Source organism: Notamacropus eugenii, chromosome 1 (genome assembly GCF_028372415.1).
Source record: "Notamacropus eugenii isolate mMacEug1 chromosome 1, mMacEug1.pri_v2, whole genome shotgun sequence".
Taxonomy (NCBI): domain Eukaryota; kingdom Metazoa; phylum Chordata; class Mammalia; order Diprotodontia; family Macropodidae; genus Notamacropus; species Notamacropus eugenii.
The window spans coordinates 493250837-493268863 of NC_092872.1; the positions used below are offsets into that span (position 1 = coordinate 493250837).

Below are 18027 nucleotides of genomic sequence, written 5' to 3' on the forward strand. Positions count from 1 at the left end.
AGACCTTTGCCCCTCACTGGTTCTCCTAGTTGCTTTAGCAGTACATAGAGGTGGGAGGACTGGGCTGGATGCAGGGGATCTGAACAAGTGCCATCTGGTATTTGTGGAAGAAAGCTTAGACTTGTTCTACTTGGCTGAACTGGGAGAAGTGTTTGGAAGTTTCAGAGAAGCAGATTTAGGCTCTAAGTAAGGAAATGCTTCCTAATAATAAGTCGTGCTGAAGGAAAATGCGCTAGCTACCTTGGGAGGCAGTGGGTTCTGGGTCAATGGAGGAATTTAAGTGGAAACTGTCTAATCACTTGTCAGGGGACTGGTAGAGGGGAATTCCTGTTCAGCTGTAAGCTTATTAAGATCCTTCTAAGGATGATTATAAAGATCTCTTCCTGTCACAGATGAACAGCTTTTAGACTGTCTAATGAGCCTGTGAGATCTGCTCAGAATACCAGCAAGAGACAGGCCCTTAGAAGCCCTCATCCATATATTAATAAACTCTGAAACACGAACTGAGCAATGATATTCCAAAAATGGCTTGGGTCATTTCATTTTTCTGAAACAGGAAGGGAAAGAAAATTAGATGTCTTTTTCCACTCCTCATTGACATAAACTGCCGAAATCTGAATGTTCCCAAAGCCAGGCTTTTGAAGCCTTTTATAACATGAATATTTTACAGGCCAAGGCAAGAACTTTTCTGTGGGTGGAAGGAGAGTTTGGGTTCATGATGTTGAAGAAAACAGCTGTAGGTCATGTTGGCCTATATAATCTGAGCCCTCAGAGAAGGCTGGGCCCCAGTTCTAGGAGTGGCAGTCCTACTAAGGAGGAACTGTATACTAAGCAGGTGCTAATACAGATTTTTCTTTTGCAGTACTGAAAACCCTCCTGTCCTTTGTGAGATTTCTCCATTAGTGTCCTATTTTGGGGAGGTGAGAGCCTTTTTCTCAGTTTCAGGGCCTTGCTGGGTTGGGGCTGGAGACCATGGAAACTGGGATGAAGATTATAGCTGTTGGAACCAAACGCTGCTTTTAACTAACTTTGGGCAGAATTAGCTCTCAGCTGCATCTGTTTATCAGTCAGAATCCTGGGCCCATTCCTGAGGACATGGTGGGACGGGTTTAGTGAAGACCTAGGGAGATTCGGTCTGACTTCATTCTATGAAGCATTCCTGAGATTAACCAATCACACAGGTGGATACATCTCTGGAGGGGGAAAAAACATTTCTTCACCATTGTTCTTGTAGGGTCTGGAGGTATACCTGAAGGATGAGGAAGTCTGCTCACCTTTCATACTTGATGAAAACAAGGCAAAGCTGCTGGAAAAGGCCTGATTCATTTTAAAACCAAATCAAATCTGTCCTTGGGTCCACTGGCACGAAATTGGTTTTTGATTTGAATAAGACACAAATATTTCTGGAAGCAGTGCTGCTCAGCCTTGAGTACTAGACTTGAGTAGGAAATATATTTATGATGAAATATAAATGCTAAAATTTATTTTGCCTAGTATGGTTGGCTTCTGTCATCTAGGGCTGATCCTTTGAGTCCTGTGTGCAGTACTGCTTCTCTTGTTGAAACATGGAATAAGTACTATAAAGCTAAAAAATCAGATATATATATTGATATATATACATATGTGTATCTATCTGAATGTATATAGCAATATATATATATATATTCCTCTCTCATTCCTGCCCCCTTTTCTCCCTTGCTCTGCTGATCAATTCTATTGACATTTTTTTATTTCTGAATTTTTGCTAAATTCCTTCAGGCAATCAGTGGAGCAGATCCAGGCAGCTAACAAAGTGCTGGATTCTAAAGGCAAAATGATGCTATGTTGATATTAAGACTTACTGTTGATAGTCATCGTACCTTTCAGCTCAGAGGCTGCCCCCGTCCTTGTTCTGGGTTACAGATTATTTTCATGAAGATCACTCTTTGGGTGCATTTGTCCCTGGCTTATGGTGCCTTGTGGGCCAACAGACCTTCTACTTCCTGTTTATCTACAAACCTGGGTCAAATGGGAAGACAGCTGCTACTGCCCTGGCTTTGGTTCTCAGCCCAGAAGGAAACTGGAGAATCGAGGAGGAAAGGCCAGTATCTAGTGAATGCTCCCCCCTCCCAGCAACTCAGCAATAGCTGGGTTTCATCAGACCTTCTTAGAAATCGAGAAACACCTTCAGCTGTGAAATAGTGGCTGGCTGGATCTTTGTGTTTTTCTGCCTCAGTGAGCAGGACCCTGAGTGCTGAGATGCTTTGTATCTGGCCTTTGTGACCCCAGGCAAATTGCTTGGTGTATCTGTATTCTGTCCTCTTTCCCTCTAAGTAGGGGATGGTGCTATTTACTACCTCTTGAGGCTGTTGTGAGGAATTAAAAAAAAAAAGAGAACAAACCTTCTACAAACAGCGCTATTTAATTACCCTTTCCATTTTTTTTCCTTGCTAACCCTTCCCCTGGTATTTTGTTCAGTGTCTGATTCCTGCTTGGTGTCTTAGGATCATGCAGACAGGAGCTAATTAGTGCCTTTCCCTTTTCTAATCAATTTACCCAGTAAAAGGAAAGCATCATGAATGGAACAGGTCTTGACTCTAGAGCCTGGTGGTTCCAAAAGGGATGGGTGAAGGTTCAGTTTAGGAATAGGGAAGCAGACAGTGTTGGGAAATATTAAAGCCCTGTGGGGAGAGCTTTGGAATGCTAGAGAATTTTCAGCATTCCTCTCTTCCCTATAACCCCAAGGAAGCCAGGCCTCACTGGTAATGAAGCTACCAAGGAGGCTGGCTTCTCTGTGGTTCTAATAGACAGATTTTTCCTTAGAACCCTGGGGTCTGGTAGGGAAAGGGGAAGTTCCTGTGTTCTCTATGCCTGAGGTAGAAGGTTAGCCTGGAGCACCCGCAGGTTGTCAGACATGGGAATGTACTCTGGATCACAGCTACTATTGGAGCATTCTGGAGAAGGTTTTTTTAAAAAATAAGCTTTAATGACAACAAACCTCCAACTTCCAACCCAAATAACTGCATGTATCATTTTCTATGTAAATGTATAAATTGAGTCAATTTCCTGTTATCAATTATTAATCTTTTAAAAAAATGTTTTATTCATACATTTAGTTTTTCCATCACAGACAGTTATGAATCTTAAAAGGCAGATTGTTTTTGCTTTTGTCTTAACTCTGAATGTGCCAGACTTTGATAATAAAAATCATGAAATTATTTCTACTAGCATCCTGCCTGTGGTTTTTGGACTGGAGCATAGTGGGTGGTGATAAGAGAACCCACGGTTGTGGGATTCTTAGTCCTTCATTTAAGTGTGTCTTCTTTGTTTTTGTTTCTTCATTCTGCTGGACAAATAGCTGTTCCTTCCAGGATCCAGGGCTCTGTGTCAAGTCAAAGGCAGTAGGACAGAGGACCGAATATACCACATGCGGCTTCCGTTGAGCCGAGTGTGAACTTTACCAAGCTGTAATCATCAATCGATAATGTAGTTGGAAGAAACCTTTCCAGTATCAGTCCATTACCCTACCTCATGTCAGAACTGCACTCAAACCTCTTAATTCACAGCTCTCTCTTAATACCACTTCACATCTGTCTCTCAATTCAGCTTGCTTCTGAACCATGGTTTCCCACAGCAACCAGTTCCAGTTACCTACCTCACCACAGTGTTTTAGAGTGGCTTTGACAAGAGAACAGTGGTATAATAGGATGACTCAGAGAACAGCAGGGACAAATTAATCTGCTTACTGGAGGAAAAGGTCAAAGGCCTACAAGAATCCTGTCTAGATGGAAAAGTAGGTCAAAAAAAAAAAGAGCTTTTTTGATTGAAATTAACCTAAACCAGTGTGCTCAGATGTAATCATAAACGGGAGAAACTGAAAGATAATAGGAATAAGGTAAAATGGTGGAATTATAAGGTCTGAGGAACAGTCTGGGATAGTTCTTAGAAAAGAGACTTTGGGGATGCTGTGATATGGTACAGGAAGTTCCATATTTGGAGTCAGAACAGAATCTGGGCTCTGGTTCTAAACTAGCTGTATGAACATGGTAAGTCACTTAGCCTTTGAGTTTCAGGTATCTCATTTGTAAAATGGGTTTAATAATACCATCTCTTGCATTTCAGGGGAGAGGGTAGTCAGAAGCAAAACATTTTTGAGGAGGGCCAGGATGAAAGGAGAGAGAACAGAATGAACAGGGGTGGGGGAGAATAGGATGCAGGGAAATACAGTTAGCAATAGTAACTGAAAAAAATTTTAAAGCAAGTTTCTCTAACAAAGGCCTCATTTCTCAAACATAGAGAACCGAGTCAAATTTATAAAAATAAAACAATCAAAAGATATAATCATTTTTCAGGTGAAGTAATCAAAGCTATCTATAACCACATGAAAATTATTCTAACTCACTACTGATTGGAGAAATGCAAATTAAAGCAATTCTGAGGTATTACTTTGTACCTATTAGATTGGACAAATGTTTGAGGGCATGTGGGAAAAATGAAACATTAATGCACTGCTGGTGGAATTGTGAATGGATTTGAACATTCTGTAGGGCAATTTGGAACTATGCCCAAAGGGTTATGAGACCAGGCATACCCTTTGACCTAGTAATACCATTACTAGGTCTGTATCCCAAAAGAGATAAAAAACAAAAAGGAAAAGGACCTATACATATGAAAGAATTTATAGCAGCTCTTTTCTGGGGGTAAAGAATTCAAAATTGAGGGGACGCCCATCAACTGGGGAATGGTTGAACAAGTTATGGTATGTGATTATGATGGAATACTATTGTATGATAAGAAATGATGAGCAGGATGCTCTCAGAAAAACCTGGAAAGATTTGCACAGGCTGATGCAAAACAAAATGTACCGCGTACAAAGTAATAGCAATATTGTAAGATGATTAGCCGTGAATGACTTCTCAGCAAAACAGTGATTGAAGACAACTCTGAAGGACTTATGATAAAAAATGCAAAGAACTAATGATGTCTGAATGCAGATTGAAGCATATTTTTTTCACTTTATGTTTTGAGGGTTTTTTCCTTGTTTTTTCATAACATGACTATTATGGATATGTTTTGCATGGATATACATGTATAACCTATATCAAACTGCTTGCCTTTTCAATGGTCGGGGTGGGAGGAGGGAGGAAGAGAGAGAATTTGGAACTCAAAGTTTTGAAACCAAATGTTAAAAATGGTTTTTACATGTAACCAGAAAAATAAAATAATAAATACAAAAAAATAACTGCCCTGAGTATTCTACAGGGTTCTCTTAAGGATCAAATGAAATACTTTGTGTAAAGCACTTTGTAAATAGTGAAATACTACAGAAATAGCAATTTACCACTTTTATTATCACTAAGAGGGCAACTAGATGGCACAATGGATAGAGCTCCTGGTCTGCAATCAGTAGGACCTGGGTTCAGATCAGGCCTCAGACACTTGTTATGTGACCTGGGCAAGTCACTTAACTATTTGCCTCAGTTCCTCATGTGTAAAATGAGCTGGAGAAAGACAGGGCAAACCCCTCCAGTATTTTTGTCAAGAAAACCCCAAATGGAGTCATGGAGAGTTAGTTACACCTGAAATGACTCATCAACAACAAAGACATCAAGAAGGCAGATATGATGCCAGAGTTGTCCTAGAAGAGAGGTTCTTGAACAAGATAATAGCCAACTAGCCCTAGGAAGTATGCTTGGACCCTGGGAAATGAGAGCTGTGGAACTGTACATGGTCCTGGGGACATATGGTCCCTTATGATTCCTAACTGGAGAATGGTTTATTAGATTTTTTTAAAAAATAATATAATTTATTTTTTAGTTTTCAACATTCACTTCCACAAGATTTTGAATTCCAAATTTTCTCCCCATCTTTCTCCTCCCCTACAAGACAGTGTGCACCCTAACAATCCTTTTCTCCAATCTGCCCTCCCTTCTATCATCTGCCTTCTCCCATCTCCCTCCTCTCTATTTTTCTGTAGGGCAAGATAGCTTTCTATAGGTTTATTATATTTTAATGTAACAAGAAAATATTACTTGAAATCATGTTTTCTGATTCCCAAACTTACCAAGTGGTCTTTATGATATTAATTTGGCTTCATAGGTAGGTCTTTTTGCCTCAGAGAACAGCTATGGTGCTTGTAGGAGTACTCCCAAATTGGACCTAGTCCAACATTAAAGGCCATATCAAATGATCACTCTCTCTTCAGCTCTTTAAGTGTTCACTCCAGTCTAGCTTGTCTAGGTTTCCACAGATGTAGGCAAAAGCAACCCCCAGATCCCATACAAGCATTGAAGATAACTAAGTAACAGGTACAAGAAGGTCTTTATTAACACTCCACAGAGAAAAAGCAGAAAATTCAGGGGAGTTCTGAAGTTTTGTTTACAGACTCCATGAAAATAATAAAAAATTTGCTTCTTCCTCTTTCACAGGATTTTAAAGTCCTTTAACACATAGTAGTGCCCTGTTTGGATTTTCCTTGGAAGGGAAGTAAACTTGGTATTGCTAAGCAGGAAACTTCCAGACCCACACCATTCAAATAACAAATGATAATGACACAGGGCAAGATCTAGATCCTTTGTTCCCCCCCAAGCATAGCTTTTGTCCCATGGGTCACATGCATGATCCCATTCTCACAGCTGGAGGGAGACACATTGCTCAGGAAATTCACCTCCTTTCAACAGAAGGCCAGATCCTTGAACTCCCACACTTGGGGTTACTCCTAAGGTGTCCTCCAAGGTTACTGCTGTCTCAGATTTCTGAATCTGTCTGAAATTTCTCTTGCTAGAAATTTTTTTTAATTAGAAGGCTGTATTTGGGGACTCAATTTGAGGTCTATGCTAGTGAGGCAACTTTCACAAACTCTTACTACCTGTCCATATGATTCCTTTGTCCGCAACAGATATATAGTTGAGAGATTATATACTGCCTCTTTAAGGCTGGAACCAAGAATTTGACCTATCTTGAGAGAATAGTTCCACACAATGTGGATGAGTGCTTGAGCGTCTCTGCCATGTTCCTCTAGAAACTCTCAATACTTCACTACTGTCTTTTATGTTATCCTCTGGTTGTAGCTCTGGTACTCGGGGTTGGGGAAAAGGTCTGTTAGGCTCTGGGGTTCAGTAATTCTCTTGAGTCACGATAGGTTTGGCTTGAGCACATACAGTTTGCCATGGACTTCTGCCCCACGATTGGCTCTGGAATGGAGGTGTGAGGGGAGGAGGGGTGGAATCTCATCCCCTTCCCACAATGCAGAAGGCAAAAGGGAAAAATGTCTATTGGTTCCTTTTTTATAGGTTAGCATCAAAAAAGAAATATTTTCTCCTAGTCTGTCTCAATACTGAGTACCATCCTAGGAACATTCTTAATCACTGAAACATCCTCTAGGAGCTGCCAAAGGGCACAGTACCTCCACAGGAAGTGATAATCATGTCCTAAACAAAGGTTCACCTCTCTGTAAGCTCATCAAGTTGATTAGAGAAGTCCCTTGGTCAGTCCCTAACATTAATCATCCAGAGGCCACAATTAGTTCAAAGGTGCTTAATGAAATGGCATACAAAGAAAAATACCAATTAAACTTTCTGCATAAACCTGAGGCATATTTTCCCACAAATATAGATACCATAAGTGGGAAGCATGACTATTTGAACATATGGACCCAGGGACCAAGGATGGCAAAAATAGACACATAGAGAATCTGTGGCCAGAATACATAATGTGGAGGGGCAACTCACCTCAGATGTTGTAGGACTAGAAATGTATTCTGATGATATCATCTCACTCTCACTAGATGCTGTCCATGGTGGCTATCACATCCCATTGCTGCTGCTTACCCCTTATTGTTGGTTTGTCTGTCTCTGTCTCTCCCCTGTTAAAAGAAATTTTAATGATATTTTGTGTTTTATATCACCTTAAATTCCAAATATATCCTCCTTCCTTTCCTACCCAGAGACCTATCCTTTGTAACAAAGATAACATATAAAGATTAATAATAATAAATAAAATAAAAGAATAAGATATGAAGATAATAATAAAACTTACCCAACCCATCCCCCTGGTCTGACAGCATATGCAGTATTCCATACTCATAGAACCCTTGCCTCATATCTTTTTTTTATTTTGACAAACTGTAGTATTTATTAAATTATAAATTTTGTGACAAAAATATATGTATAATATGTGTGTGTATATATGTATATATCCCATATCTTAAAGAGGGAGATGCATTTTCTTATCTCTTCTCTGATTCCAACCTTGATTACAATTATAATTACATATCATTGTTTTGATTTTTTTGTTTCTTCCAAGTATATTGTAGTCATTGAGTATACTTTCCCCCTCCTTCTGCTTATTTCCCCCTGCATCAATTTATATATGCCTTCCTTGATTCTCTGAATTAATCTTTTTCATTCCTTATGGTACAGTAATTATTCCATTACATTCATGGACCAAAATTTGTTTAGCTCCACTCCAATCACTGAGGAACTTCATTTCTAATTCTTTATCACAAGAAACACCACAAAGAATATTTTTTGCCTTTGGTACCTTTCTCTTTGTGTTTTGTATTTGTATTTGGGGTAAATGTCTAGGAGTAGGATCTGCAGGTCAAAGGGTAAAGACATTTTAGTCACTTTTAAAAGCATAATTCCTAATCACTTTCCAGCATGATTGGGCCAATTCCCAAATCTCCCAAAGTCTATTAGTGTGCCTTTCAGCAGCCGTTCCAACATTAATTATTTCCATCTTTTGTCATGTTTTCCAATTTTTTGTGTGAAACCTCAGAGTTATTTTGAATTGCATTTTTCTTAATTATTAATGATTTGGAGAAATCTTTCATATGGTTGCTAATTGTTTATAATTCTATTTTTAAGATTGTTCATATCCTTTGTGTTGATCTGTCCTTGCTGCTGCCACCTGCTGGTCCTTAGTTGAAATGTTAATTCTCTTTAACAGGACTAGGTTATGCTAACTATTTTAGCTTAGACTCCAGGTTCTAAGGGTTAGGGGGTTGTTTTGTGTGGTTTGTTCGGAGTTTTTTTGGTGAGGAATGTAGATCCTTCACACATGCTAGTGCCCAATTATGAAAAAAATGTTCAACAGCTTCTTACTGCATAAAGAGAGAGATCTATCAGTCCCCAGAGTCATGTGCCACTTTTCTCTTGATAGGAAAAGAGTCTATCAGTTCCTAGAGTCTTAAATTTCAAGGGCTAAACTCTCTTAGAAACAATTAGATACTTCAGACATTTACTGTGCCTTTGAACTTTTTCTTTCTCTAGTCAATGCTTCCACTTCCTCTTTTCTTCCTTCCTTCCTAACTCTGCAGATTGGCTTCCCAAATCATCGCTCAATTGAAAGTGTACTTTCCAAAGTTACTAATAATCTCATAACTGCCAAATCTAATGGCCTTTTCTCAATACTTATTCTTCTTGACTGCTCTTTGTAGTCTTTGACTACAAAGCATTGGAGATATAGGATAATCACCCAGGCTATGGCATGATAGCCACCCATTTCTACTTGATAAGCTCTTCTCTCTAGGTTTTCATGATACTGCTGTTCTCTTACCTAGCGGATGCTTCTCAGTTGATTTGACTGGATCTTTATCCAAGTCATACCTGTTAACCATGAGTTGTCCCCTAAGGTCCTGTCCTGATCCCTCTCCTCTTCTTCCTCTGTACTGTCTCACTTGGTGATCTCATCAGCTCCCGTAGTTTCAACTATTGTCTCTGTACAGATGATTCTCAGATGTATTTGTCCAACCCTAATCTCTTTCCTTGACCTCACATTTCCATCTGCCTCACAGACATTTCAAACTGTGTTCCACAGCCATCTTAAACTCAGCATGCCCTAAACTAAGCTTATTATTTTTCCTCCCAAGTCTCCCTTTTTTCTTAACTTCCCTATTACTGTTGAAGGTACCACCACCCTCTTGGTCACCTGGACTATCAACCTAGTCTTCTTCAACATAGTATCTTCTTCAACTCCTCACTCTCTCCCCCACATTCACTAAGTTGCCAATGCCCGTTATTTCTACCTTCTCAACATCTTTTATATGAACCTCCTCTTCTCTTGTCACTGTTACCATCCTGGTCCAACCTTATAGTTAGACTATTACAGTAGCCTATAGTTTGGTCTTCCTGTCTTAAGTCTCTCCTCACTACAATCCACCTGAGGCTATCAAATTGCTCTTCCTAAAACACAGGTCTGACCATGTCATCTTTCCTATTTAATTAACTCCAGTGGTTCCCTATTGCCTCTACTATCAAATATAAAATCCTCTGTTTGGCATTTAAAGCCTTTCATAACCCAGTCCCTTCTTACCTTTCCAGTTTTCTTATACCTTACAATTCCTCCTCCCCTCCATCCCAATATACTCTGATATCCAGGAACACTGGTTTCCTTACTGTTTTTTGAATAATGCTCCATCTTCTGACTCATGACATCAAGCATTTTGCTTGGCTTCCTTCAGGTCTCAGGAAAAGTTCTAAGTTCTGCGAGAAGGCTTTCTGGATCCCCTTTAACTCTATTGTCTTCCTTCTCCTGATTAACTTTAATTTTTCCTTTATATTTCTTATTTGTACATAGTTGTCTGCACGTTGTGTCACCTCCATTAGAGCTCCTTGATTGCAAGCATTATCTTTTACTTTCACTTGCATCTCCAATGCTTAACATCGTACCAGACACATAGTAGGTACTTCATAAATTCTTGTTTAGTAACTTATTGACTTTTCTTCCTGCTAGGAGGATTCATGTCATTGTCCCAAGCCTTTGGTTAACTTAAGGTTAGAAAATACTGATGAATCTTGTTTCATCCATGATTGCATAGAGAAAAGATTAAATAATGTTGGTTCCATCAAATAGTTTAATTCCTAGAACTAGCGTAGCGCTATGGGAGGGAATTAGAGAATAACTTGGTTGCTCAATTCTGAAATGTGAACTCTGAGTGTATTTGTGAGACTTTTTTCCTTGTTCAAGATTTCTATGTTGCCTGAAATCTTGGAGCAGAGATCTGTCAGATAACACTGGGCACTATACCAATCTGGACATCTTTCCAATCTAGAAATGGCTTGGATATAGATTAATGTTAAATAAAATTGTCTGGGGATAGATGAATCTAAATCTCAGAGTACAGTGTCAGTATTACATTTTTTTCTTCCATAGAACTTAGTGATAACCTGGTGGTCAGCCTTTTGGATCACTACGGATCTGTAACACAGGGATTTATTCAAGTCCCCCACCTTGTCTATACTCCCAATGTATGGCATCTATTTAAGAATAAATTACCTAAGTTTTCTCCCTAAAGGACATATTGGGAGGCAGCATGGTATAACAGAAGAATGAATGCTGAACTTGGAATTAGCAGATCTAAGTTCAAGTCTCACCTCTCACTCAACCTCTGTGGATAAAATGGTGTGGTTCAACAGGATATCTACGGTCATTTCTGGTACCAAATCTATGATCTTAAGTAGGAAAGTCTGTGATTTATATATGTTGTGTCCCCCAGTAAGACTATGAGCTACTTACAAACTGGAACTCTTTAACTTTTTCTATATTCTCAATGCTGGGCAAATTTACATCATAATAAGTTTAATATAACATAATAAGTGCTTAATAAATAATTTTTCATTCACTCATCACAGCATGGAGATGACCATGGGCTCTTGAACAGGACAGCTGTATGCAAACAGGATCTATCAAACTGAGCCGGCTTCCCTCGCTTCCTTCAAATGGGCCAGGGATGCTGAATTTGTCTATGATCTGAGGATCAGCCAAGCTAAGGGCATTATTATCAGAAGGGCACAAAATACAACAATTCACAAAACTCTATCCAAGACATAGAAGGAATAATAATTTTGTTGTTCAGTCATTTTTCAGTTGTCTTAGAGTCTTTGTTAACCCCATTTGGGGTTTTCTTGGCAAAGACGCTGGAGTGGTTTGCTACTTCCTTTTCCAGCTCATTTTACAGAGAAGGAAACTGAGGCAAACAGGGTTAGGTGACTTTCCCAGTGTCACACAGCTAATAAGTATCTGAGGCTAGATGTGAACTCATGAGGCTTCCTGATTCCAGGCTTGGCACTCTATTCACTGTGCCAAAATAACTAGCATTCATATAGTGTTTTAAGTTTGCAAAAGGCTTCATGTACTCCATCTGATTCTCACAACAATCCTGAGAATTAGATGTTATTATTATCCCCATTCTGTAGGTGAAAAAACTGAGGCCAATAGAGATTAAATGACTTGACCAAGAGCACACACTATCGGTGGTAGGATTCAGAATGTCTTCCTGACTCCTAGTCCAATACACTATGCGCTGTGCCACCTAGCTGTTTATAGAGTCCCCAGTACTAAAGAAATTCTACCTCTTTGTAACTTGAGGGGGAGGTCTCCCATTCTGGGTGGGAGACACAAGCTCACATCCTATACAGTGACTAGGACACATGTATTTTTTAGAACTGCATCACATTTTCAGAGCCTGAGACTTCCTAGATTTGGAGAGGATTCAGGCTCAGAATGGCAGTCCTTAAGGAACTTAGAGATAATCTAGTCAAACATTTTCACTTTGCAGATAGGGAAACAGGCTCAGAGAGAGGCATTATCTTGTTCAGGGTTACACAGAGAGACTGATAGATGTGGGAACTGTTTTTTTAGTCTCTTAAAACAGATCCAGCGTTCTTTCTCCTCTACACCATGTTGTTTCCCATCTGGACTTCCCTTGGGAATCTCATCAGTTTCCATGGATTCAACTATCATCTCTATGCCTATGATTCTCAGATCTATTTATCCAGCCTTAACTTCTCTCTAAACTTCCAGTTTGGCATCTACTGGACATTTTAAACTGGATCTTTCATAGACATCTTAAATTCAACATATCCAAAACTGAACTCTTCATCTTTCTTCACAAATATTCCTCTAAATTTCCCTATTACTGATAAAAGTACCACCATCCTCCCAGTCACCCAGACTCCTCCACTCTTGATTCTCATCTCCTATACGGCCCATCTATTGTCAAGTCCTGTTTGCACCCTGTAACCTTTAGCACCCCAGTCCCTCCCACCTCTGACTCTGCTCCCTCCCCGGCCGTGCCCTCATCACTTCACAGCAGCACTATTACAACAGCCTGATGCTTGGTCTTCCCGAGTTCTCCGGGCCTTTTCGGGTGCCAGGGATCTTAAACATGGGTCTGACCATGCCACCCATCTGCTCCGTAAACCGCAGGGACTCCCCCATACTTCCTGGACGACGTTTGGCTTTTCAAGCTCTTTCCCACATTTCCAGTCTTCTTACACGCCCTGTCATCTTTGACGCCGTGACGGTGGACTCCCTTCTGTCCCTGACCGAGAGCCTCGCTCCCTGACTCCTGAGAGCCTTCTGTCCGAGCCCCAGCAGCGCGCTCCATTCTCCTCTGTACCCGCTAGGTTCCCCGGCTTCCCCCAAGCCCGAGCCCAAGTCCGGCCTTCCCAGGAGCCGCCCCCAGCCCCTTAATCGAGGCGCCTTTCCTCGGGGACTCCTCCCCCACTCACTTCCGGTATCCGGTCGGTACCTCGTGCATGCACGCTGTTTCCCTCCTCGGACTGGGAGCTCCTTGAGGGCAGGGTGTTTGTGCGTGTGCGTGTTTATGTCCGGTACTTGGCGCCGAGTTGGGAACGTGCTAGATGCTTCCTGACACGGAGCCCCAGTACGGGACAGAGCTTCGGACAAAAAATGCAGGACTCTGGTTTTCAGTCTGGCTCAAGAGTCTTTTTCTTTTATTCCAACTGTACAATGGACGGTTGGAGCTGGCCTCAGGGATCACCAAGCCGTGCCAGCTCTGACACGCTGTGGTTCTCTCTCGTTCAGTCCCCCCCAAACTTGTCCGCCGCCCCTCAAAAGAGGGTACTTAGACGCACACGGACGGATGCCAGCGGCTCCCGGCGTGGGGGCGGGGTCCAACCTCAGGGACTTCCGGTAGCTGGTGCCCTCCCCCTTCCTCCGGCTGCCGCCAGAGAGTCAGGGCGGGTGGGCTAGAGCTGCCACTGTGGCGTCGCCCCGGAAGTTCCAGCGTGCCCCCGGATGTGACCTCTGCCGCGCGGGTCTGGGCGGCGGCGGCGGCAGCTTTCGGCGGCGGCGGCGGCGTCGTGGCTATGGCTGTTGGCGGTGGGCGGCACGGAGGCGGTGAGCTCGCGGCTAGGACTAGCCGGGCTTCCTGACGTGTCTCGGCCGCTGGCCCGGTCCGGCCGCTGCCATGTATCCGCCTTCGCCGAGGCAGGACTTCTTCGCCGTGACTCTGAACTTGGGGGAGCGGGCCCAGGGCGGCTTTGACAGCGGCGGCGGCGGGAGCAAGTACTGGAGGCGGCGGCGCCTCTGCTGGCGGGTGAGGCCCGGGCCCGGGGGGCAGGAAGGGCCTGGGGGCCGGGGAGGGAAGAAGGCTCTGGGGCTTTGGAGTGAGCTCGTGCGGTGGAGGGTTTGGGACCCGGGCAGCGGGGGTAGCCGCTGCTTCTTCTTGGGGGGCCGGGGAAGACCCGGAGTGGCCCCAGGGGTGGGGGCGTGGAGAGCGGAGTCGGGATCAGAGACGTGGGGCTGGAGCAGGCCTGGAGTAGGGGCTGGGGAGAAGGGGGAGTAGAGAGGCGGGCCGGGGCAGAACTGACACCTGTGGATGGGATGGAGGTGAGCTGGGTGCGTCTGGTGTGGACTGGAACTGAAGCCAGGGAAGGGCGGGAGCCTTTTGGGAGCTGTAAGGTCGGGTAGTGAGCCGGGGGGCCTGGGCAGGATGGGGCTCTGGGGCAGTGATAGTGCTGAGTGAGACCCCGGGCCATGTGGGGCGGAGGGGGTGGGGCTGGTGGGGGTGTTGCAGATTGGAGAGGATTGGCTTGTTGGGAAAGGCCTGGGTGGATGGTCTTGGTGGGAACGATGAGAAGCAGGCCTGGGCCTGTGGGAGGGGGCGTCCATGCTAACTGGTGAGGTCTTACTCAGAGAATGGGGGCACTGTGCTAAACAAGGAGGGCTTGTTGGTGACCCAAGATTATGGAGGGGTCAGAATAAAGGGTGGAAAAATAGAGGAAGTTCCAGTTGGTGAATGAAGCTGGGGATCAAGTTGGGGTTGGGAACTAAGCTGGACATGATGGGGATAATAAGGCCTCAGGCATAGGAGAGGTAGGAGAGTGAGGACTGGGACAGAACTGCAGAGCTGTTCAGGGAGGCCCAGAGTGAAAGTGCTGGGAGAGTCAAGGAGCGGGTGCTAAGAGTGAGTGAGAAAACTATATTCTGGGCTGGGGAAGATCTGGAGTGGGCACATGGTTGGGACATGGAGAGGAAAGAATGGAGGAGGAGGAAACTAGGGAATGAGACAGCAGTGAGGCTGAGGAAGATCTAGGGACCTGTGACTCTGAATAAATTCCTTAACCTCTGAGCCTTAGTTTCTTCATTTATGAAATAGGAACAATAATATTTAGGCATCAAACTATGTAGATTTGAGTTTTTATTATCATTTTGGGGAAAGACTAGAATATTGGTAGATTGGAGGGTTGGTTGGTGGAGGACAGTGTTACTGAACTGAATTACTGAGAGGTGTTGGAAGGACAGTAAATTCTTGACTGTATGAAGTGGGAGATTTGCAGGTGGGGAGAGGCCAGGGAGTTGTCTGGGGAGGGAGGGAGTCAGAAAACAGAAAACTTTGGTCTTGATTGGGAGACAGGGACCTAATCTGGTTCAAGAAATAGGAATATTTGTTCTATTCTCTTTCTTACTGCCCTCATAGTCAGCTATACCATCAATTTACCCATTCTTCTGAGGCCTAAAGAAAGGTAGACTTCCATATGGGAATTGTGCCTCCCCCAAGAAAGACAGAAAACTTGCTGTTCTACCACACGTAACACATACTTGGGGAGAATCAGGATATAAAGTTCACAGTATAGAGATAGCTAGAAAATAAGATTAGATGGAGCATGGAAAAGGAAAAATCTTTTCTAAGGAAATTACTGCATGGATAAATACATCAAGGAACTGTTGCTCATAGTAGATGGGTAGTGTTTGCTTGTACCATTGGTTAGTAAACAGAATGCTGGACTTGGAGACAGTGAGACTTTAATTTGAAATCAACCTCAGACGCTTACTAGTGTTATGATCTGGACACAGGTTACTTAATCTGTCTCTCAACCTGGGATTTCTTCTTTTTATTAATGGGGTTAATAACACCTACCTCACAGGGTTTGTGCTGAGAATCAAATGAGATAAAGTATGTAAAGCACTTTGGAAACACTGAAGGATCATAAATGCTACCTGCTGTTTGCTGTAGCAGCTCTGCTATCCGGTGAGGCCCGGGCAGGAGGGACCCGAGGGTGAGGGTAGGGGTAGTAATCTTAGTATGAGTGGCAATAGCAGTAGTAAAAATAGTGACAGTAATGACCCTAAGGATGGGAGGGATTCGTGCTGACACTTATTTCCTGTTATTTGTGGCTTACTGGGAAGATTAGTTAACTACTGAGAAGAGTTGATGTTCATGATAGGGATAGAGAGGGAAGTGGTACTGGACCTGGGCTTAATGAGAGATGGGACCAGGCAGAAAAGGGCCCCCCAGGGTGGTGTGAGTAGAAGGAGGAGGAAATTTGAAGAATGTGTTTGCTAGAGGATTGGACCAAGACTAGTCACATAGAAGAAATGAAGTAGTATTGAGTTTGGAGGGTAAAGGGGAAATTTTGTACATTCTAGGGCAGGAGGTGCCAAACTTACTTCCCTACTCCCTTCTTCCTTCAGTCCCCTCAAAGATTAGGATTGGGATTGAGAGGTACATTTGTTTTTCAGGGAGCAGGGATATTTTCTTGTTCTCTTTGACATTGCTGCTCAACCTTGCAGAACAGAAAGAGCAAGATAGCTGGTGGGGAGTCCTTGATGTCAGGGATTCTATCCTTTCTGAGAAAATCTGTGCTCCGTAGCCACCTGTGACCCTGCTACCTACTTAAATTGAGTGCTGACAGACAAACCTGGCTCTAAATTGATGCCCACAGTGGCATCCAGCCACATTTCTGGACAGCCCATTGCCAGATGTTTAAGAGACTGATGGAGCTGGCAAATTCTCCTGTGATACAAGAGGGTTTTGAAAGACTACTTCTAGGATAAAGACAGCTTGAACACCTACTTGTGATCTTTTAGAATACTGTATGAAGCTTCCAGTTTCATTTCTGTATATTATACAGTATCGTGCCCTGCCCAACCCCCCAGGCTGAAAGAGTGTTTTTGGGGGGTTTGGAGTTTTGTTTTGTTTTTCACTATGTCACTCTTCTGCTCAACAAGTTATACTGTCTCCTTTTATTTTTAAAATAAAATGTTTTTCAGTTAATATACACCTCTACCTCCCTCCCATTACCCCCCTCCCCCAATTGAGAAAGTAGGAAATATAAATTCTCATGTCTGAAAAAAATATGGGAGTGTTTTTTGCTACAACTTTGTTTACAGTGGTTAGAGGTGTGCTATAGATTGCATTATTTCCTTGACCTATCTCTTCCATTTAATATGCTATTCTCCTTAAAAGATGGCATGTTTGAATAAATATATTATTACTGACTGTGAAGTCCTTGAGGGCCCGAACTAATTTCTCTTTTATATTTGCGTTCCCATTTCCTGGTGTATAATAGGTGCTTAATAAATATTTCCTTGCTTGATCAAATTAACATTTGGACCTATTATATATAATAGCCTAGACTGTATACAATGTCCTAGGCTGTAGGGATACAAAGCTGAAAAAACAGTACAGTCACAGTCCTTGCTTTCAAAGAACTTACTGTATGAGAGCTTAGAAATGTACACAAATAATTATTATAATCAGGTTCACATATCCCTGTTAGTGTGCTAATGAGAAACATGGCTGATTGAAGGCTCATATGTAAACCAAACATAAAGCAAAAAAGTTGACTTCCTGAGGAACCTCATGGTTCTTTTCCCAGTGAGTTTGGCTAGAAAGAGTTTTGGAATAAGTTCTATATTCTCATGTGGCATGTGCTATTACGTTATGTTATTTTCCTTATCCGAGCAGGGTATAACATGTTCAGAAATAATTATTCTTATTCAAAGTAAACAACAGCT

The 18027-nt window shown here is 42.5% G+C and overlaps 2 protein-coding genes and 1 long non-coding RNA gene across 5 annotated transcripts in view; 2 read left to right on the forward strand and 1 right to left on the reverse strand.

The window, feature by feature from the left end:
- Positions 1–3197, forward strand: part of UAP1L1 (UDP-N-acetylglucosamine pyrophosphorylase 1 like 1) — a 34658-nt gene extending 31461 nt beyond the window's left edge. For both annotated transcript variants that reach the window (XM_072633108.1, XM_072633109.1), the window contains exons 8-9: positions 863–920; positions 1235–3197. In XM_072633108.1, the coding sequence (XP_072489209.1) occupies positions 863–920; positions 1235–1321 (145 nt within the window). In that variant the 3' untranslated portion in view covers positions 1322–3197. The remainder of the gene's footprint in view (positions 1–862; positions 921–1234) is intronic.
- Positions 1–13995, reverse strand: part of LOC140519750 (uncharacterized) — a 41854-nt gene extending 27859 nt beyond the window's left edge. The window contains exons 1-3 of one of the 2 annotated variants that reach the window (XR_011972276.1): positions 13494–13995; positions 7710–7843; positions 3059–3444 (exon numbers count right to left, since the gene is read on the reverse strand). This is a non-coding gene — a long non-coding RNA (uncharacterized lncRNA). Of the gene's footprint in view, positions 1–3058; positions 3445–7709; positions 7844–13493 lie in introns of those variants that run through there. The other variant, XR_011972277.1, reaches the window with a different exon arrangement.
- Positions 13996–14017: 22 nt separating this feature from the next.
- MAN1B1 (mannosidase alpha class 1B member 1) overlaps positions 14018–18027 on the forward strand; it is a 36137-nt gene continuing 32127 nt past the window's right edge. Inside the window, exon 1 of the mRNA XM_072633100.1 lies at positions 14018–14323. Within this exon, the coding sequence (XP_072489201.1) occupies positions 14195–14323 (129 nt within the window). The 5' untranslated portion in view covers positions 14018–14194. The remainder of the gene's footprint in view (positions 14324–18027) is intronic.